This window comes from Hirundo rustica, chromosome 2 (assembly GCF_015227805.2).
Source record: "Hirundo rustica isolate bHirRus1 chromosome 2, bHirRus1.pri.v3, whole genome shotgun sequence".
Taxonomy (NCBI): Eukaryota; Metazoa; Chordata; class Aves; order Passeriformes; family Hirundinidae; genus Hirundo; species Hirundo rustica.
This window is the reverse complement of record NC_053451.1, coordinates 38,917,994-38,938,389: the sequence shown is the minus strand read 5'-3', so window position 1 is coordinate 38,938,389 and position 20,396 is coordinate 38,917,994. Positions and strand designations below refer to the sequence as shown.

Genomic DNA, 20,396 nt, shown 5'->3' with positions numbered 1-20,396 from the left:
TGAGATTGTTTAGCAAGATCACAGCTCATTTAATTTTGTTACTTTTGTCTAAGATTTTGCCAGAAGTTGTTTGGTTTTAAGTGATACATGAAATTGGTTGTTGTGACCTTTTTCTTGAGTCACAAGACCTAAGAGAAGAGGTTGTATGGAGCGGTCATCCTTAGGTCTGATGTTCACAGAAAGCTTTTCATAGACATCTAGTAGGAGTTTTTCTTTCCTCTGGAATGTAGAGACAGCAAAGTAAAATGTCCTAGCTTTGGAGTGTGAAGAATGTTGTATTAAGTTCCTGACAGCAGTGGTAAGGATACAGGTAGGAGAGCTCAGTCCTGCAGAAATGGTACATGTGTCTGCATTGGGTTAAAGCTTCAGGGCTTCATGGTTTGATTCTGGCAGTTCCTTTGCATCTTTGTGCTTATCTTCCACCTGACTTGGGTGCACTGTCATGCTCAGATCCTGACAAGGTCAAATTGCCCTCTTCAGAAGCTAGTACTTGTGCTTTCTACTTCCAGGGAAAGCTTTTGCTTCTCTATGCTAAGACAGAAAGAACTTCATAGTCAAACTCTTAGTGTAACAGTTGCCAAAACAAATGACAGCTTTGAGGTTTTTTTCTCTTCGTGGGGTTTCTTATACATCATATTTTTGCAGGGAGATTGCCTTGTGTCATTAATGGCAAATGCTATTTAATGATACTTTTTGAAGTGACTTAAGACTTTGTCACCGGTTTCACCCAAAATATTTCCCCTGCATGTTCACAGTTTAACAGGTCAAGTTTGTGCATCACAGCCACTCCTGTTTGCAGCTTCTTTCCATCTTTGTTGACGGTTTAAGCTCAGCACGCTGGCATACCTTCAATTCTGTTACGGGTGCAGTAATACCTTTCAATTGCCTGGACAGGAACCACCGGAGGGCATCTGTCGGAGTCTGAATTAAGTTTGAAAACCATCTGGCATATTGTGGGATAGTCCTAATAATAACAATGAACACTTTATCAAGAGTTGAGTCACTGTACTTGGTTTCCAGTGTAATACTCTTGCTAGTTGCATGTATGTATTCCATATAGCCAAAGGGCTACTACTGTGTGCAGACATTGTATAAGACCATTGTGCTGACAGCTCGCATGTGGACTCGTTTATCATTCAAAATCTGGCTATAAAGAAAAACATTTCAATAATAAAAATAATTACCAAGATGAAAGACACAGATCAGTGTTAGTTGCATCCTAGACCTGTTTCCTGATTCTGTGTGGGGTGGGAATGGGGAAAGGAGTAAATAGGGATGGCAGCCACAGGAATAAGGTGCTTTCCCTGAAGGTGCTTTTGACCTGTTGAAGGGGTCTCTTTGTACTTGACACAGACATCCATCAACAAGGACAACGAAGAGCTGCCTGAGCCTGAAGCATGGGGAAGAGAAATGCTGCAGAAGGTCCTTGGTCTTTCCTGGTTCCTTACAGGAGCTCACTTATTTTCCTGTAGGCAGAGCTCAAAGTATTTTGCGAATCCGGGTATATGTTGTTTCCCAGATCCTTAATGAGGTTCAGAGACAACACTGTAATTTTGCGTGTTTAAGTAGTATTGCAGCTAGCAGTGGCTGTCACAGCTCTCGTGATTTTTAACCCTGGCTGAGATCTGTCCAAACCTACCTGTGTTCTCAGATGTTTGTCAGGTCCCCCCAGCCCAGCATTTGCACGTGCCCATCGTGCCCTGGCTATCCCTCGGGTCTGCTCTGTGTTGCCTTACTGGTGGAATGCAGCTGTTGGGTGTTTGTCCCTGTGAGAACAGAATGTCCTTAGTGGGGTCCTCAGCACATTAAACTGATGCCAGACATACCCATCAGGCTGCCAAAAGTACTGCACAAGACAGCTTTAACTTTACATCAGCAAAAGCTGGGATAATGTGCAGAAGCTGTGACAGAAGCATGAGTAAATGATTTGCCTGAGATGATGCAGAAGGGCTGGTGGCAAAGCATGGAGGGAGCTCTGGTGTCCTCACTCCGAGTTTGCGTGCCGGTCCCAGGATGCTCTCCTGCTCTCCCCCAGCCAAAGGCATATGAAACTGTGTGGTTTGAGGATCTTTGCTGTTGTGTTGGCAGCAAAGGCGAGCTAAGATTGACTAAACCACTGAAACTAATAAACTTCTCGTGTATGTGGGGACATCAGATTAATTAGTTTGCTAAGCAGTGGAGCTGGAGCTGTGCAGCTGCCTGACAACGATAAGAGGAGGGAGCCACAAACCAGCGGCCTTTCTGCTGTCTGCTGCTTCCTTCCATCTCCGCTCCCTGGAAATGGCAGATGAGGGGAACAGAGGTAGCGAGCCAAACATATGCAACCTATGCATCTGTGCTGGGCTGCATAATCCAGGGATATTGTTCGCTGTGTCTGCAGGCGTTGCTTCCCAAAAGCTCCCGCTGCTGTCACTGGAGGGAGGCTTCACGGGTGGTTTCTGCAGGAGCACAGGGACATTGGTGTGGGGAGCTTTGGAAAATCCACTTCTAAAATGCAGATACTTTCTTTCTTTAACAGCCGCTTAAAGCCAAGCCTGATCAACAAGCATGAAACACTTTCACAGCTCAGACATGCTATGGATTATGGTTCTCCCCCTTTTTCCCCTGCATAATGCTGTTTGCCCCTTAGTTTGGCAAAGTGAAATTAATTTACAATTTCATAAAAATCTTTGGTAGATAACCACTGCTTGTGTATTAAGGGAATATACCTGGGCAGACAAGTTGTCAGCAGAAAAACTGGTGTTATTTTGATCCTTTTGTTAGCTCTCTCCCTCCCTGGGAGCTGTTCAGAGCAGGTTAGACAGACAGCTCTTGGGAGCTGTTTGGGTCTAGCTTGTCCTAGCTCTGAGGCAGAGAGACTAGCACCCTCCACTAAACCTGTCCAGTCTTTCCAGCTCCCTTTTCTGTCTCTAAAGGACGTTACATTTTTGATGCAAACGCTTCTACCAGTGGGTTACTGTGATTTTGCAGTGGTTGTTGGTTGAGTGAGCTGTCCTGCGTGGGGTACAGGGCCAGGTCAGCCGCTGGTGTGCCCTGCCTTAGGTACTTAGACCTGTGCTAAAGGATCTGTAAACTCAGCAGAGCTGCTGACCTTTGAAATGCATTTAAACACACAAAAGTGTGGGCCCTGAAAGGGGACAGAGCTAGAAGTTATGGCTTCTGGAGGCTTACCCTGAGCCTCTGGCTCCCCCGGCTGGAGCCGCCGTGGGAGAAGGCGCAGTGGGCTCTCGAGCAGGAGTCAGGCTTGTCACCCAACGATAAAGGCATCTACAGTAGCTGCTTGCTCTTCATTGATAACTTGAAGTACCTTCGAGTACCTTAAAGTACACTGTAAGTACCATCTCCTCATAGGTTGCTGTACAATAAACGGGTGCTGCTCTGTGGAATAATTAAATTAAGTGTTTCTTTTTTTATTAACGTGCTTTTAAAAATCGAGTTAATTAAACGGGTGCAAACGCGAGGGTGAGCGCTGGGAAAATGAAGGCTGACCGTGCAGAAGCCAGGCTGAAAGAAGTTTCAAGGGAACACATAAGGGGTCTGAGCTCGTTTAAGTAATGCAAAAATGTGGTTTAGTGCTAAGCCTAATTTAGCATGCCTGCAGGCTGCCGTGCGCAAAGTGTTCTCAGCCCTCCTCATCATCTCCAGATACAGATTCCTTCCCTCTCTGTGTGCTGCATCTGATGATTTATATAGCCATGTAATGAATCCAATCAGCCTTGTTACCCAACAGAAGACTCTCTTCATGTTTATTAATAGTTTACTGCCCCGTCGGATCAGCAGATTGAACCGTGCATCCCAGGATGCCCGTCCAGCCCAGTGGAGATGGCAGCAGTGTGCAGTCTGGGTTGAGAGGAGGGGGCAATGTGAGCAGCCCAGCAGCAGCAGACACTTGGTATCAATTTTTCTGTAACGTGAAACTATACACAAATACAGTGCTTATATGAGGCCTTTTCATTGACAAGAATGGGAGGTTTTGCGGATTCAGTTCTTGCTGTTTTAGTGCAAGATAAATTTCTGCCTGAACAGAGACTGTGGGGTGGCTGTGGCATGAGCTGTATGCACAAGTGCCACTGGCCATCCAGAATGATGTGAGTTTACCTGGCAGCACTGCAGGAATTGAGCAGGTTGGAAAGCCCGGTGATTAGCTGTTGAACCTTGTGCAACAAGTGCATTCAGTGGAATTGTGCTAATCGATTGGCATACCAGTATCATTTATTTTAAATAACTTCTTACTGTTCCTGAAGGTTCCATTTTGAGGTTTCTACTTCGTAGGATGAAAGAAGTGCCAGTGCTCTTTAATTCTTGAACAGACAGCCTAACTCCCAGCAAGCGCCCAATTTTTCTGTAGTTCTTTTTGTTTTTAATACTCCCTGTGTAATACTTTGCCAAACTCAAAAGAATAGAAATAAAAATGGAACATTTTGGCCTTTTGGTGGCTGTTTATCAGCAGCAAATCAATTCTCAGACAATTACCAAATCTCCAGGCCCTTTGGAAGCTCAGATACAGCTATTTCTGGGTTGTCACATGTCTAATTAATACAAGCAGTAACAGTAATACTCCTGCTGGTGTTCTGCTTTGGCCAAGGCTAGGCTTCCAAGTCTGATAGCTGGTCCTTAGAAGTGTCTTTACATCCAGCTAAAACCTTTCTGGGGTTGATAAGAGTGTGGGAATTAATTGGCGCAGGTAGCATTTATCGCTGTACAGTGACTTCAGGGAGTAACGTTGTACCACACAGGATCTTTCTTTACAGCCATCTGGGGTTTTAAAAGCCTTAGTGTCAAATGCTAATTTTAAGCAACTAGGGTCCTAGGAGAGGTTGCAGCATAAAAATGCTGTAAAATATAAGCTTATTTTAATTGTTTACAGCTATATTAGGAAAAGTGTATAGAAAAGGAAAATTTTTGTTTTGCTTTGTTATTTAGCGAATCACATTTTATATCACCAGAGATGTATGCTGGGAGAGTATTTTTAATTCTGCTCAACTTTGTATGTATGTATCCTTGAAGAAGAAAAGTTGTGTGCGATGAAAAGAGTTTTAATTCTGAATTTCTTCCACCACTGTGCAGCTGTGGTTGGAGCTGTGCTGGCTTGCGTTCAGGAGTCTGTCTGTTTTCATCCCCTTGCAGCGCACTAATATCTCCCATCTGAAGGGCTGAAATGGAGGCCCTTAGTTTCTGTAGTTTAGGATTTGTTCCAGTGCTAAGGAAACTTCCCCATCCAACCATCCAGGAGCCGGTCTGACAGTCGCTCTCTCGCCACCTGAGCTGGGACCAAAGCCCCTTTGCAGCTACACACCCCACACTCACAGGCAGACCAGGTTTTGTGCTGTCTCGACCCCAGGTCTCCACAGCAGAGTCTTAGACATCCCAATGCTTCAAATAATTTAATTGTGGTACAATAACTAATTAGCAAAATAGCAGCTTGAGCTGCTGTCTTCAAGGAGGAACCCCAAACAAAGGAAACCCTGGGCTTTGATACCCTGGCAGTCCAGGTGCAGGAAGGTCTGGGGTTCATCGGCTCCTGCTGTGTCTCTGAGTGTCCGGTCACCGGGCTGGCCACAGGTCCCCAGGCCCCTGGCTGTGCAAAGGGTTGGCAATTCTGGCCTCTTGGCTCGGGCTCTCAGCACACAGAGCTCAACCTGCAGCTCCACTGCAGCTGCTCACCCAGCTTCAGGCTCTGAGTGTGTTCCTCTGCACAAGCTGGTGGTTTTGTTAATGTTGGCTCAGTCTGAGCTGAGTTTTAGTAAGGAGTTGGGTACGCTCTGGTAATCCCTGGTAATGGCAAGTAGACCAGGTTCTCTTAAAGCACTGCAGAGGGCTGAATAACTGAGAGTGGAAAGGGTAGGAACAGTGAAAGATGCCTGATATGACTGTAAGTGAGTAGCTGGCCATGTCAGCTTTTGAACTTTCTTGAGCACAGTTTTGATACACTCTGCTGTTTCTCTTTATAGTGCTTCCACGTCGCAGTCGGACCATTCCACTCACACCAAATCTGCTTCTGCTTTGTCCTCTGACTCCATCTCCACCTCAGCAGACAACTTCTCTCCAGATTTAAGGGTATGTATGTTTGGTCTTAAAAAAGAAAAAAAATACAAAAATGTTACCTCCTTCAGAGAACATCTTGCTTCTGTGAGTTGGCTGTGGTAAAATAACGTCGGCTTTCAGTAATGCCAAAATATGTTTAGTCAAATTACTGAAAGGATCTGAAGTCAAACAGGTGAAATTGAAGTTTAATCTCTACTGTGTGATGTCCTTCTTTATAAAGTTGTTTCATCTTGAAAAAGCTGGCTCTGCAATCCTCACTTGGAGATGAATTTTCAAAGCTGCTCCATTTTCTTTTAGGTGCTTTAAGTAAGTGAAATCCTGAACCTGTCAGTTGTATATAATTTTTCTTCCTGTTATTTGTGTATTTGTGTGTATATACACACAAAATGTTCTGTCTTGAGAGCTTCTGCTGGTTTGTAAACGCTGAGTCCTTGGAAATACCTTCTTTCAGAGAAAGATTGTAATCTCCAAGCTGATAAAAATAATCTTCTGTCACAATGAATTGCTCTGACATAAAAAAGGCCCAAACAGGGCCCCTTTAAATCTGCTATTAGATTATTTAATTATAAATTCAGAGTTCTAGTTTGGTGTCAGGAGTTTCGAAAGCTATCTGTATGTTCCTCTTATGAGACCAAGGGGTTTGTTGATATATCTTAGCTTAAAAAAAAAAAAAAAAAAAGTCCCTCAGTATAGAACTCTTAGTACTGGTACCACTGGTACATTCTAGTAACAACTTGAGCATTTCTCAGCTGTGATTGAGAATCTTTGTAAAATGTAAGCACAGTAAAATTGCATAAAAATCTCTGAGTACAAAGCTAGTTGTTTTGACAACCGTGATGATTTTTCATCCCGTGAGTGTTGTCTCAGTCACCCATAATTAATAACAGAGAGTCCACCTGTTTGTAAGTGACAAGAATATGAATGTTTCTTTCTAAAGGCAGCTTATTAGCCAATTTTAAGCTAAAATTTAGAAATTAATCAGTAATTTATGTGCATTCTATGATAGTTTGCACCTTTTGCCTATGGATACAAAAGGTTATCTTCTGAACACGCCTGGGAATGGAAATTTGTAATGTGTCTGAAGTTTTTACCCTGTGAAGTCAGGATGTTCAGTCACTCTAACATATAGAAAACATCTTTTTTAGGCTGAGGCTAAGTGCCTTATTGATATGAATAAGATTGCAAATTCTGCTACGGCTCTAACTGTATAATATTATATATATATATTACACAAAAAATTAAACTTATTTTCTTATTTAATTTTTTACTGAGGTTTGCATATGTGCAATTCCTTTTTCAGCTTTGATGTGCATCTCATCTTCTCACAGTTTTTGTGACATTTGAGGATTACCTTTAGAAGCAGATCACAAGCCAGTATTTCCTTTTTAGAATTGAAGCTGTCTTTCCCTTCCGGTGGTTGAATGGCTCAACGTGTTTTCTTTGCAATCCTGATTGTGTCTTGTGACTCTTTCCTCCCTTTTGTCACCTTGTCTGTGTGAACTGTAAGCTGTCTGGGCAGGGATTCTAGCTCTCCTCAGCTTGTCTGGTTTGCCATTCAGCAGGGCCTCTGTACTCGCTAGCAGTCAAAAACAGTGTCCACAGAGGAATGTTCACTTAGCTGCATGAGAGATTTTTTCAAGCAGAAGATGCCTGTGGTGTTCCTGGAGGCCATTAGGAGCCCATCATTTCATGCTGTGCCACAGTTCCTGTAATATGCAGGAGTGATTTCTTCACAGCCTGCCCGCTCTTTTTATTTCTAAGCAGTCTAAAGTTCTGCCTTGGTTGGAACAAATGCTGCTCCACTTTCATTTTAGAATATTGTTTCAGGAGAGATGGTAAAAGAAGAGGATTACTTATTTACAATAAAGTCACTGCAGGCTAAGTGTGAGCACCTGCTTCTGCTGGCAAAAAGTTTCTTGCTCTTCACCTGCATCAGCTCTGTGTGAAGACAATTTGGTGCATCTTCTGTGCTTCACCTAAAGCTTACTCTTGCAGAGGTGGTGTGAGTGGCTGCAGTGCAGCTGTGTGGAGGTGTAAGGCTGGGTCATTCCTTTACACTCAAGTGGCTGCTTGTCAGTGGTAGGCAGACCTGGAGAAAATGCATTCCCATGCTCCTACTTGTATTAGAGTATAGGGAGAAAAAAGGGACAGTTTGCACTGCTAAAAGTTGACTTAATTCTCCTAGAGGAACTCATGCATTCATCATTTCCCTCCTCATTCCTGAGAGTGTCTTATGCTGGAGAGCAGTTCTTGGGGGTCAGATGATCCCTACCTGTGTACAGCCTCTCGTGTTGATATTGCCAGTGCAACTGCAGACGCACCATCTGTCCTCAAATCATCACTGTCAGTGCTGGAGTGTTACTGTTGGCTCCCTGGGCCAATTCCTCTTGCAGCCTGGTGCCAGCTCCCAAAAAGAATAGTAATTATGAGTGGTGGTCAGCACGTGCCGAATTCTTTCAGGTCTTAAGGACAATGGATGTTCTTTCCCAGGGCTTGTCATTCTTTGTCTGGTTTTCTTCAAATTGACACCTCTGTCATGTGACAGTTCCACAAGTTTTGAAAGTCAGTTATATGAGAGATTTTTTTTAGGGTCCTGATTGTTTTTGCTATTTTCTTCGAACTTTCTGAGATGTGGCCTTGCCTTGGGTGTTGCAGATGAGGCAGCACCATTTACTGATGCAGTGGCACAAGCATGTTCTCTGCTCTAGCTCTTTCCTTACATGCCCGAGCATCTTGTGCAGCTTTCATTGGCCCAAGACAGCGTGAACTCCCAAGCGTTACCAGGTACTGAGATTTGAGCTAAGCATCTCATTACTGTGGGACAAAAAGAGGTCCCACACTGTTCCTGGAAGAATGTAAGAGAACAAGCCCTGAAGAGGGAACTGATGCATTTTGTGATAACTCCGTGGTATGGGTGGCAAGTGCCTGGGCTGTGAAATGTTTTCACAGGAAGGTGTTGCATCAGTTAGCTTTAGGAGGCTGAAAATAAGCTTTTCAGGATTTTGAAGTGGATATGCCAGTTATGGGATTATGATCTTGTTGTGTGTTTAAATTTTTGCTGCTAGAGTGAATTGCTGCGTGGATTCAGCATCACTCCTACCTCTCTTTGGTCTCTGCCGCTGCGTGTGCATTGGCTCAAATTTAGGAATGAAACTTCCATGACGATGGAAAAACACTTTGTGATAGCTACAATTAGCACTCTCTTTTTCTGTGGGGAATTTTTAGAAGAATAGTAGGCGTCCATTGGGAGGAGGAAACCAGGGGAAGGACCCACCTAATTTCTTGCAGTCTGTTCCTGCAGTTTTCTTTTGGAGTGCAATTAACACTCTGTGTGTGTGCTCACATGTGGGTAATGAGGTAAATGAGAGAACCACTGGGGATTCCTACTGAATGCATGTGCAGTATTTTTCCTAAATCTTTCTCCGAAGTATTTAATAATAACCTTTATGAAGGTTTGGGTTTGTTTTTTTTTTTAACGTTTATTGAGCATGTTAGTATCTGGAACTGAGATTAAATTGCCTTTCCAGTAGAAAGTTTACAGAATTTTCACTTCATAAACCAACTCTAAATAACTTTTGGCTGCTTCAGTTAGTTTTGTGGGGGGGAAAAAAAAGAAAAAAAGAAAAAAAGAAAAAAAAAAAAAAGAAAAGAAAAAGAAAAAAAAAAAAAATAAAGAAAAAAAAAAAAAAAAAAAAATCAAACAAAAAGAAAAAAAAATGAAAAAAAAAAAAAAAAAAAGAAAAAACTAACAAACCAAAACCCCAACAGAAGAACAACAAAGCAGTGTTAGGTTCTTCTTCCACCACCTTCCTGATCTCAAATCCGAAGCTGTTTAGAAATGATTTAGAGTATATACTGTTGGAGGGATTTTTTTAGCAAATACACTGCCATATGTTTTAGCATAAGTTATAGATCAGGCAAGAACAGGACTGAAGTAGTTGGAAGTGAAAATGGAGTTGGAAATCCATAGATGCTTTGTAATTTGGGCTGAGATGTTAAAAACACCTTAAATCCAACTTTGCCAAAGGAATTGGAGTGTATAAATAGCTGTTACAGATCTGGGAAGTTGGTGGTTAATAAAATACAGTGAGTTTCTTGCTCCTAAGTCCTGTAGGCAGTTTTTTCTCCTGTGCATATGAGGAGATGTGTCTTAAGTCTTCTTGCTAATGCTCTATCTTTTATCAGTACGGATTTTAATTTTTAAGTAGCTGTTGCTTTGTAGGATAATGCCTGAAGTTTACCATGTTCAAGGCTTTGGAGTAGCTCTTATAACAGGGTTGGATCCTGTTCATTTGTAGTTGAGAAGCAGTGGATGTGGCCAGCAGAGCCTGCTGCACAGTACCTTTGCCTGATAATTTGTTGAGGCCTGTTGTATTTGCTTTTGGATTGTATGCAGCAAAAGCTTAAACCAAAGGATGGAAACTCATATGTTGTTTTCTTTATATTGCTTCTTGCACCTAGAAAGAAGGAAACTACAGCAGATCCCTATATCACCTGCTTAGCTGTGCAGCCTCTAGAAAAAGTTTTTCAAATCTTTGCTTTTAGCACTGCTGTTGTGACCACTGAACTATTCTCCCCTTTGAGGGCAACAGTAATATCCACGATTCCTGATACTCCTCTGAAGTCCAGACAAAATACTGTATAAGCATATGTCCCATCCTTCATGACTGTTCCCTACATAGTGATTTTCTTCTTTAATACATGATGAATTGGTGGATTTACAATAGGTTTATGCATGAGATGCAAGAATATTAGTGTAGCATTCCCAGGACTTGAAGGTTAGAATTGGGAAGAAAACAGAGTGGCTTTGTGTAACCTTAGTTTGTTATCTTTTACATGTATGGTCAGAAACTGTAGACAAGCCCATGTGGTTTATTTTGTAAGATACATAGCTGGTGCATGACAAAAGGTATATGAAGGAGTATTTCCTTCCAAGACAGTAAGTGGATACTCTTGCTGTCTCCTTAGGTTTCCTGGATTAAATCTGTTCAGGCAAGCCTGCATTCAAGCTAGCCAACCACAATTCCTTTGTGCTCAAGAGAAGGACATAGATCATTTATGGTCTGATCTATCTCAGCTTTAAGGATATGCCTATGTTAGGTGAGAATGTCGTGGAGCTGAGCTAGAGAAGCCCTTGGTGCAGATGTTGAGAACATGCTTTGAGGGGCAGCAGGTGATTCCTATGGATCCCAGCTTTAACTGGGCTTGAGTAAAGGTGCACTTTTATCTGTTTTGAGAACCTAGTGTGTTTCTCTTCTGACTGTAGAGAGAGTGCAGAGTAATATCTCCAGATAGAGACTTCTAAAATTGAGGTAAATCCTGTCCCTCAGGTGATATTGGGCAGGATTAACTGAAATTCCAGTCACTGACTTTGCCACCTTTATTCTTGCTTTATTCTAGCTTTTGTGCAAAGTAGCTTAGACTAGGTTTATGTCAAACACGTATATTGTTAGTAGAAAAACATATTGAAGAAAGATGTGATTCCCCCCACCCCTCTATCCTTTGCTGTAAATCACTAAAACTAACCTCAGTGTGCTTTTCCATTACCATCTCCCTGCCAATGCAGGAAGTGTGTCAGGCTTTGGTTATGTGTAACACATGTTCGACAAGAGCTGGGTTTAGAGAGTGACATAACGTTTTAAACTCTAAGCACTCATTTAAGCAATGTTTTTCAGTTTTGATTTTAAGGGGCTTTTCAGTCAGTGAGTGATGTTGGCGTGGAAGCACTAAATCATGACAAAACCTCTGCCTAAGCTCCTCCATGGTAGTTGAAGACTTTCTGCCCTGCCAGTCAGCTCTGTGATAATATATGGAGATAAATATTCCTGTTTTGGCCCAGCCCTTGACTCTTTGTATGGGACTGCCTGTAAGCAGCCTAGTTCATAGCAGATGCAAAGATGTTTTCCATGCTGGGAGCCTTCCTTCCCGGTGCACTGGACTGTGACTGCTATTAAGTTACAGACTGCATTGCACGAGGCACCAGATGGTGAAGATAATTGACCTGTGGTCACAAAACACTTGGCTACATGTGAGCTGGTGATGCAGCGGTGAAACTGAATAAACTGTTCATCTTTTTACTCTCACTGTGTGAAGACTTGACTGTATATTTCTCTGCATCATTGCTTGGTTCTGTTCTCACATGGAGGTGCACTTCACGTTTTTGTGTCTATACAGGAGTAGAAGCTCTGCAGGCAGAAGTGGCCTTTACCTGACCTGCCAGTAGTATTTCCATAGGTCCCTTTGTACACAGGGACGAAGTCCAAGGGCCAAATCTAAGAACAGGCAGTGCTTTATGTTATCAAAAGTGTCAAACAGAGGAACTTAAAGAGCAGCAGCAGAGAAGTAAGGAAATCTTACAGGGAAGCATATTTTAACTGTATTGAAATTCTGATTTTGACCATACAAATTGCGTGTGTGTGCCTGGGGGAAATGGGCTTCCTTTTTTTGGAGCATTAAGCTGTTGATGAACAAAGGCACAAAGGACTGGTTCTGGAGAATGAATGATGCTCTTGTCCCTAAGTGTGGTCATACCAGGACAGCCCTGCCAGTGACTGGAATTTAGCCCCTGCCATTGCCACATTTTTTGAGGAATCCAGTTTCTAGTAAATGCTGCGTATTTCATACGAACTATAGCAATTCTCATTTTATAATATCCCAAGAGATGGAAAATCTTGGTCCCCTCTTTTCACCTCTCCCCAGTAAGTCCTTTTCTGCACCTCCCCGTTTCAAGGAAACAAACCCACAGAAAAGCCAACCTCTGGGTTGAAAAATATTGATTTCATGCCAATTAGATAGGGGAAAAAGCCAGATGCAGTCAGTTTTCTGTCTCCTTTACAAGGAAATAATACTCCCTAAGTTCTCATCTAGTTAGAAAAGAGCAAAGACAGCAAACATTGCTAATTTTTCTTCTATAGAGGTACCTAAATGCTTGAATATGGAGTAACACACAGTGAAAGAAATCTCTGGAAGCATTTATGATTGCCATCTATTAGGGATGGAAAGCTAAGGAGAATGAGCAAATGGCCTTCATATGTTCTCAAAAATATTTTAATCTCTTCCTAATCAACTGCCATATTTCTCCTAGCTACAAAGTGCAAGAATTTTCTTTTTGTTGAGTAAAATCAGGTAAGAGGTGCCTTTCCCCCCCCTGCTCCCTGTTAGTTACAGTTTTGTAAACTGAAGGACAGATCAGACAGGAATGAACAAGCATGGTATTTAAAGGGAGTACATGGATTTCTGATTGCATGCAGTGCCTGCCAAGATTTGATTTTCTGTAGACGTTTTTGCACAGAATGAAACATCTTTGTTCCCCTCTGCATGATTGTTTGCTCATTATAAATATATAATTATCTGTATCAATCAAAAGTGAAATTCTTAGTAATGGAGGCAGCGTTCTGTGACTTATTTTAGTTGGTAGTTATAACTCTGGTTTTGGTCAGAGTGTTTTTCCTGTCACTTAAGACTGTTGATGGGAAATTCACTGAACTGGTTTAATGGTTTCCTTGAAACTTTTAATCTTCTTTTTGTATGTAGGTTATTTGCTAAACAAAAGTCAGTAAAAATAAAGGATAGAGTCAAGCTAATGTGCTGTCCAAAGTTTTTGAGCAGCCCGTGGAGAACAGAGGCGTTGTGGTTTGAGACATATGTGGAACCCTTGGCAGTGAAGAAGGTTCTGTACTAAAAAATGTTGGACTTGTCTGAATAGATAATATCTGCAACCTTCTGTGCCAGGGAGCGTTGCTGAGTTGAGTCAATGACGACTTTCTGTCAGAGCCTAATGAGAGAATTGTCTTGAGGCACCAAGCCATACAAACTTGAAGAGACAAGCCAGCCGTGGTTGGACGAGTGGCCCTCAACAATGTGTTCCTTTGAGCTTCTAAGCTTTGCCTTGTAGTTGTGCAGCGAGGACCCAGGAGATCCAGCAGCCCAGGGAACCCAGAGAGGCTGTTCTTCATCACTGGACATTCGGGTCTGAGTGGAGAAGAACATCGTGGAAAGAAAGCAGAAAACCCCAGGGAAACACTGCATGGTGGCTGCTTCCTCCTGCAGAGGAGTCCCTTTATATTACTTTGGGGACTGTATTTCTTTTTTTTAAATACAATAATCTTCAACTTCCTTTTAAAGATTTTCAAGACAGTGGTAAGTAAGCAAGTGATTTCTCAAGCACTTTTATGCTTTCTCAAAACATGTATGGTAGGTAGAGATCACAGTTTGTGATGTCTTTTTTCAGTTGTGTCAGGAAGGCATAGTTAAAAGGCAGTTGCATTGTACTTTGTGTTATTGCTGTCTTTAGGGGAGTGTAGTACATGATCTGTTGTCAGAACATTTTTTGATAACTTAAGTACTTCTTGTGTTTTTTCTTTTTAACCAAGCTAAGAGGCTGCCTTTGGCCAAGTGCTCTCTTAGGGGTGGAATGGGCTTGATGGGGTCTTTGGATGGTATATTTGATTTTTTGTGTACTCTTCTGAAATGATCTGTGTCCATGGTGTTTTGTCTTTTCCCCTATGAACTTTTAATATCTCAGAGGAATAAGACATAAAGCATTTCCCTGCAATTAATATATTGCAGCTCTGAATGCTTCTAACATAGTTTTTCAGGCCATCTGGTCATAATCCTCAGAAAAGTCCCTGTGCCTCTGTCAGGCAGATATATTTCTGTTCTTTCCCATAGTCTTTCTGCTGTGGTATTCTTAATGATTTAAAAATAATCAACAAAGTCCATTTACTTTCTCGATTTATGTTTTACTGCATTTCCAGTAGGGTTCTTAGCACACAAATCTTGTCAAAGTACACTTGAGATAGCCATAAATGGCAGCTGAAATTCTCCTCAAAGTAGTGAAACGTTTGCAGTCAAGTACACATGGCTTCTGTTCTGGTCCTGTTGGTTGAGCACTGAGAGGACAGAAGCACCTTAGGAGTAAAATGCTAGGAAAATATGCACTTTTTTCCTGTTGTAAGAAATGTTTCATTTAGAGAAGAAACCTATGCAGTGAAAAACTGTCCTAAAGAAGCACACTCATCTTGTTTCTGCACAGATTTGTGTTGGTTCTGCAGCTGCTGTTAATGTGAACTGGACAGAATTAGAGCTCTGTGGGGATTTTTTCCTGGCGTGAAAGGAAAGAGCTTCTCTCTCTCTTTTGTTTCAGACATTTTTACACCATCATTGGAGTAATGACAAATCTTGATGCACCTGCCATAGTGGCACTGTCTTTCGTTGATTGACTGATGGAAACAGTCATGAAAGAGGAAAGGGATGGAGTGGTAGGGCAATTCAGGGGAAGGAACAGGTGAATATGCCTTGAGACCCCCAAAAGGAATTTAAAGCAGAGAAGCATTAGTTATATGTTTTGCTATTAATTTACAAACAAAGGTAATAAATTAATCAAGTATGTAAAACTAATCCTATGGCTAAGTCTTTGCAGGAAGGCTGATCTCCCTTATGCGGTTCTTTGTGACAGCAAACAAGAGCCAGCTCTGACACAAAAGCTGTCTTTTATACCTTAGCTAAGACAACCTGTCCTACAAGCTTTGGAGTCATGCCTTTTTAAATTAAATCCATGCAGTATTTGTATCTGATGTGGTTCATTCCCTGCTGCCTCTCCGCACACAGCGCGTTTGTACTTCTCTGAAAAGCCCAGGGTTTTATTGCTCAGTTGTTTGCCAGTGTCCAGGAGATTGGGTTTTGCTATGTTGACCACAAGGAAGGACCAGAATTGGGATTTGCCCTTCCAGGTCTGCATTGACATTCCTTTTCCCTAGTTCTTAGCCTTCAGTGGGAAGAAGGGTGCTTATCCTAAAGGTGCATCTGCTGTCCTGCTTTTCACCAATTGGTACGGTGCCTAGGGGGACCGGTGCAGATCTACCTCTCCACTTTCAGGTGAAATGGGTATTCCTGCAGCTTACTGACTACCCTGCCTGCAAAGTGGCAAAAATGGTGATTAAGGAGGTCGTTTAATAGTTTTCCATTTCTTGAGACAAAGACATTAAAAAAAAAAAAGGAGCTAAATATAGTTTAGATGTGTTAAGTACAACCAGAGTATTCCCAGGTAGTCCTTTAAATGTGAAGTATCACGGTGATATTTTCCTATAGGAGATTAAACTTCTCACTTGGCTGTTGAAATTCCATATTTCACATGTGATTTGAAAAGATCCATTTTTTTTAAACTCTTCACATTCTCTCTGTATGTTTTTGTACGCGTACAACATGCTCATTCCTGTCCCTGCAGCGTCTCTTTCACCTGTTGCAGCTGACCAGTGCATGCTCACGAGGTAGACAGAGGCATACCAAATCTGAGTTCCGGGGCTGCAGAACCTGCTTTGTGTGTGTGCAATGTTTGTCTGTACAGGCAGGTTATATATGTCTATGTCAAGGGACTAGTTAAGCGACCGCCTTACTGCTGTAGGAGATATAAAACAGGACTGTGTAGCTGGAACAAAAGCAGTTCCCAGCTTGGAGAGCTTGTCTTCTCAGTAGATGGAGCAGACATGATTTTGGAGAAGGGAGTAATACAGGAGCAAGGTGTTCGTGCTGTCAGGTTGAACATGCCGTACCAGTGCTGTGGCTTTATGCACAACAACTCTGTTCAAAATGTGCAAAGTGACTTGGAGTGTGTGGGAGGTTACCAAGGAGAGATTAACTCAGAGGAAAGAAAAAGAAAATTGCAAAAAGGGTACATTTTAATATTATCTAAGCCAAAAAAGATTCCTTTTGCTCATTTTTATTGTGATTGAGGATAGAAGAATCTCAGCAGACTTGGGAAGACTGTTACACAACAGTTTGGTAACACAAACCCGTCTCCCCTTAAGTTGCATGAAGCCAAACAATCTGACCTTTGTGGGTTTTAGCACTCAAATATTCAGGAGAAAGTAAAAAAAGAGTAACTGGTAAATGGCTAGGAGAGACTCCTCATGCATCTTCGTTACTGGAAGGCTTGTGCAGTGTCCCGGGATAAAGTTACTCTCTCTCTGGTTGGTTCAAGCTGCTCCCTTTCTCTTGATGGGGTTTTGCTCACCTTCACTCCTGCAGTCACACCCTAAGCTAGTCCTGGCAGAATGATCCAGGTTATGGAAAACTTCCATAATAAAAGCCATAAAGTGGACCCAGGCATGTTGACTGAACTAGGCACTGAAGCAATGACAGCGCTGGCAGGGTGGGTGGGAGGAGGCAGTCCTGGCTCAGGATGGGGGCTGTCAGCCGGGCTGTGCAGCATCGCTGGTAGGAAAGCGCCTCACCCGGCAGTACAGCAGGAAAACACGTCAGCTGTTTTGTTCAATGTCAGAAAGCAAACCCTGAATTTAGAGTGTCACGTACCCTCTCAGGTCCTTCTGGATCAGCGTTCAGTGGTGCCCAGACCTCTAAGACCCTGTGCATAGAGTGTGCTTGCAATTCAACTCTGTACCACCCCGGCTTGGCTGCAGCTGCTCAGGATGAGCTGTGTGCATGAATTCTGCATGCACATCATCCAGGAGAGGGATTTGTGTAGCAGCATGCTGGCTGCTGTGTTAAGAGGCAGCGTGAACATGTGGTTGGAGACCACTTGCCAGAACTTACCCTGAGTTGCAGCAGTCTCACCTTTTTAGCAGGACCTAAATCTCTTTCCCTGACCCTATACATGCAAGCAAAGGAGGTGATATTCTGTTGCTCAGATCTGGAGGCTGCCTCAACAAAACAGCAGTTTCCCTGTCTTGGGGGCAGTGGTTGGGAGGGCATGAGGGAGCTCTGCACCTTGAGCTGGGAGTGACTGTGCAGGAGCTTACACAAGGTGGGATCCTGGAGTAGGGAAGTGGTTGTTGAATGTAGCAGTGTGGGTTTGTTCTGCCAAGTCGCTGCTTGAGCAGAGGACAAAGGTAGGTGGTGGCACGAAGTCCTCACACCCTCTAAGCTGATCCAGGACTTGTGTTTAGGTTCTAAGGTACTCCCATTCTCAGGCTCTTAGAGAGCTGTTTCATCTAGTGGGAGAGCTGCTGACAGGTGGGATACGTAGATGATGTTACTTGGTAAAAGAAGACAGAAATAAGGGCTGTTCTGGTGTGTAACAGGATTTCATTCCTCCAGAGATTCAGTTACCAAGCATAAAATTTTTCTGGGGAAAAGATAACGAAACCTTGTTCGACTTAGAGGCAAGGCAGAGTATTCCACTGGTTTTTGGTCATTGTTTCTTACAGAAATTATCTTAGTTGTGACAGACAGAGCCGTGTGCGACTGTATGTCATTGTGGTCCTATTCCTAAATAATAATGATTTGCCCAGCTCTGGATGTGTTCTTCGTTGCAGATTTCTAAGAATTCTTTGGTTTTATTCCCACTGAACAATTTAAAAGGCTGAGGCACACAGAGGTGACACATTTCAGCTCAGGCATGTGTGGTACCTGCCTCAATAGCATTTATGTATCAGCAGCTGCCGTGCCCCCCCTGCAGCCAGGCTGCTGCAGTCGTGTCCCTGGCTCTCTTCCCTGCTTCCTCGCCTTACCGGTGCTCTTAATTTAATTTTGTAGGGTTTGCAGAGGGCTAAATTTGGGCCCAAGAGTGTTATTTTTAGTCTTGAAAATAGGCTAATGTACAAAAAAAGATTTTTCTCACAGTTTAATGAACCATTTTTGGATTTTGAGGGGGAGAGGAGGATTGGCAGTAAGATGGAAGGGCTTTTCATGTCATCTCCTTAGTCATATAAGGAGCAAAGGGCCCATTTATGACACTGACGTCATCTCAGAGCCTCGTGTGCATCCTCTCATACCATTCTTTCTCCTTGATCTGTTTCCAAAATTCCTCTTATCCAGCCACTTCTCTTACCTGCTGCTGGCCCCTGTCCTTCAGTGGTGCTGCAGGGCTCTTCTCCTGCCTGCTGCCTGCATTCTCAGCCCCACACAGATTGCATTTCCCCAAATCAATTTTAAGGAGCCATTGATGGAGGTGGGTTTCCGGAAAATGCCTACCATGCATTTCTTGATTTCTGCCAGGATGGGTTTCAAGTGCCTATGTTCCAGCTAGAGGCTCATTCAAAATCTAGCGCTGAGCAGACAGTGCATAGACTGGCACAGCAGACAAGTGTTTGTCCTGGGCTTTCTAACCATGTCTGTCTCAGCCTCATGGGAAGGAGGAGTGTTGTCCAGGGGTTATGTGCTTGCACCGACTTTGAAATCATCGTGGAGTCAGTGCTTTGTTACCTGAGCTAGGTACTGTGCTGAAGTCACTTCAGGAGTGGTGAAAATGAGTTTAGTCCTCAAGACTGTAGCAAAAAAAAAAAAAAAGAAATAATAAGAGGGGAGGCAAGGAGGCTGACCTTGAAGTGCTGTGCTTCCAGGAAGCCAGCCGTCTGTCGCCCTGTGTTGAAGTGAGCACGGGTTTGGGTTGCTGACCCTTTCCTCTGATCCTGGGGACATTTCAGAGAAGTGTGAGTGAGCAGATGGACTTTATTAGACTTACAAGAGACACTTTTAAAATCAAAAATCGCTTTCAATCTTGTCTTTAGAGAATGGTGTTGACATGGAGGTCCTTGTCTTTCATACTGCTCGCCTATTCCCTCCTTCTCTCTCCCCCCCTTGCAGGACAGGTTTAAAACCCACCTGAGCACTGCCCACCTATGCCACCTCAGCAGATGTTTGTCATGCCGAGTGCTTTCTATGTGTTTGTTTTGGCTCAAGGTATTTGTTTTGGCATAAGATACAACTCAGTCCCCCAAACGTTTACTGCTGGCCGTGCTCCCGCTGACATCTGCAGGAGAGCAGCGAGTCCAGCTGTTGACCAAAGTGATCCTGGCAGCAGCTGCTGCCCGCGTGGGGTACGGACCTTCTCAAAGAAACTGTGATCGTGTTCTGAACACAGAGTGTATTTTCACTAATGTCCTTCCAAGATAAAAGGCCAAAAAGATGACCACCACTTATGGGCTAATTAGCCAGAAGCCTCCATCTCATTTATCATAATCCAGATGTTATCCTGCTAATTTCAGGGCTGTTACTCAAGCGCAGAATTGGACACACAGGAGTTGAGAGTGGGCCTACATCACAGGCTTTTGTCAGGGAGGCCCTCAGTCAGGGCTTTGATGGGGTGTGTGATCTTTGGCCAGCACAGCTGTGCTGACAAGAAGTCCTCAACATTGATTTCTGCTCATTATACCAGCAAAGCCTTATTTTTACTGATATTGCTGATGTGGGGGTAGAGAAGCTCCCCAGCAAGTTGCTGCCAGTGTGAGTTCTGTCAATGGTGACCTCTCCTTACTCATCCTGCGTTCCCCAGCCCAGCTGCTCTGGCAGCCTCACTGGTAAGACCTGATCTAAGTGGGTGCAGTTGTGAGGTTTCTGTTAGGGACTGTAATTGCTTTTATTATTAATTTTTTTTTTCTAAGAGTCTTTTGAAT

General features: G+C 43.1%; 1 protein-coding gene across 4 annotated transcripts in view; it reads left to right on the top strand.

The window, feature by feature from the left end:
* Positions 1 to 20,396, top strand: part of MTMR2 (myotubularin related protein 2) — a 62,562-nt gene that overhangs the window by 15,450 nt on the left and 26,716 nt on the right. For all 4 annotated transcript variants that reach the window (XR_005699350.2, XM_040054582.1, XM_040054580.2 and 1 more), the window contains exon 2: positions 5,952 to 6,057. Coding sequence is in view for 2 of the 4 variants with exons in the window: in XM_040054580.2 (XP_039910514.1) it covers positions 5,952 to 6,057 (106 nt within the window). In the remaining 2 variants the exon portion in view is untranslated. The remainder of the gene's footprint in view (positions 1 to 5,951; positions 6,058 to 20,396) is intronic.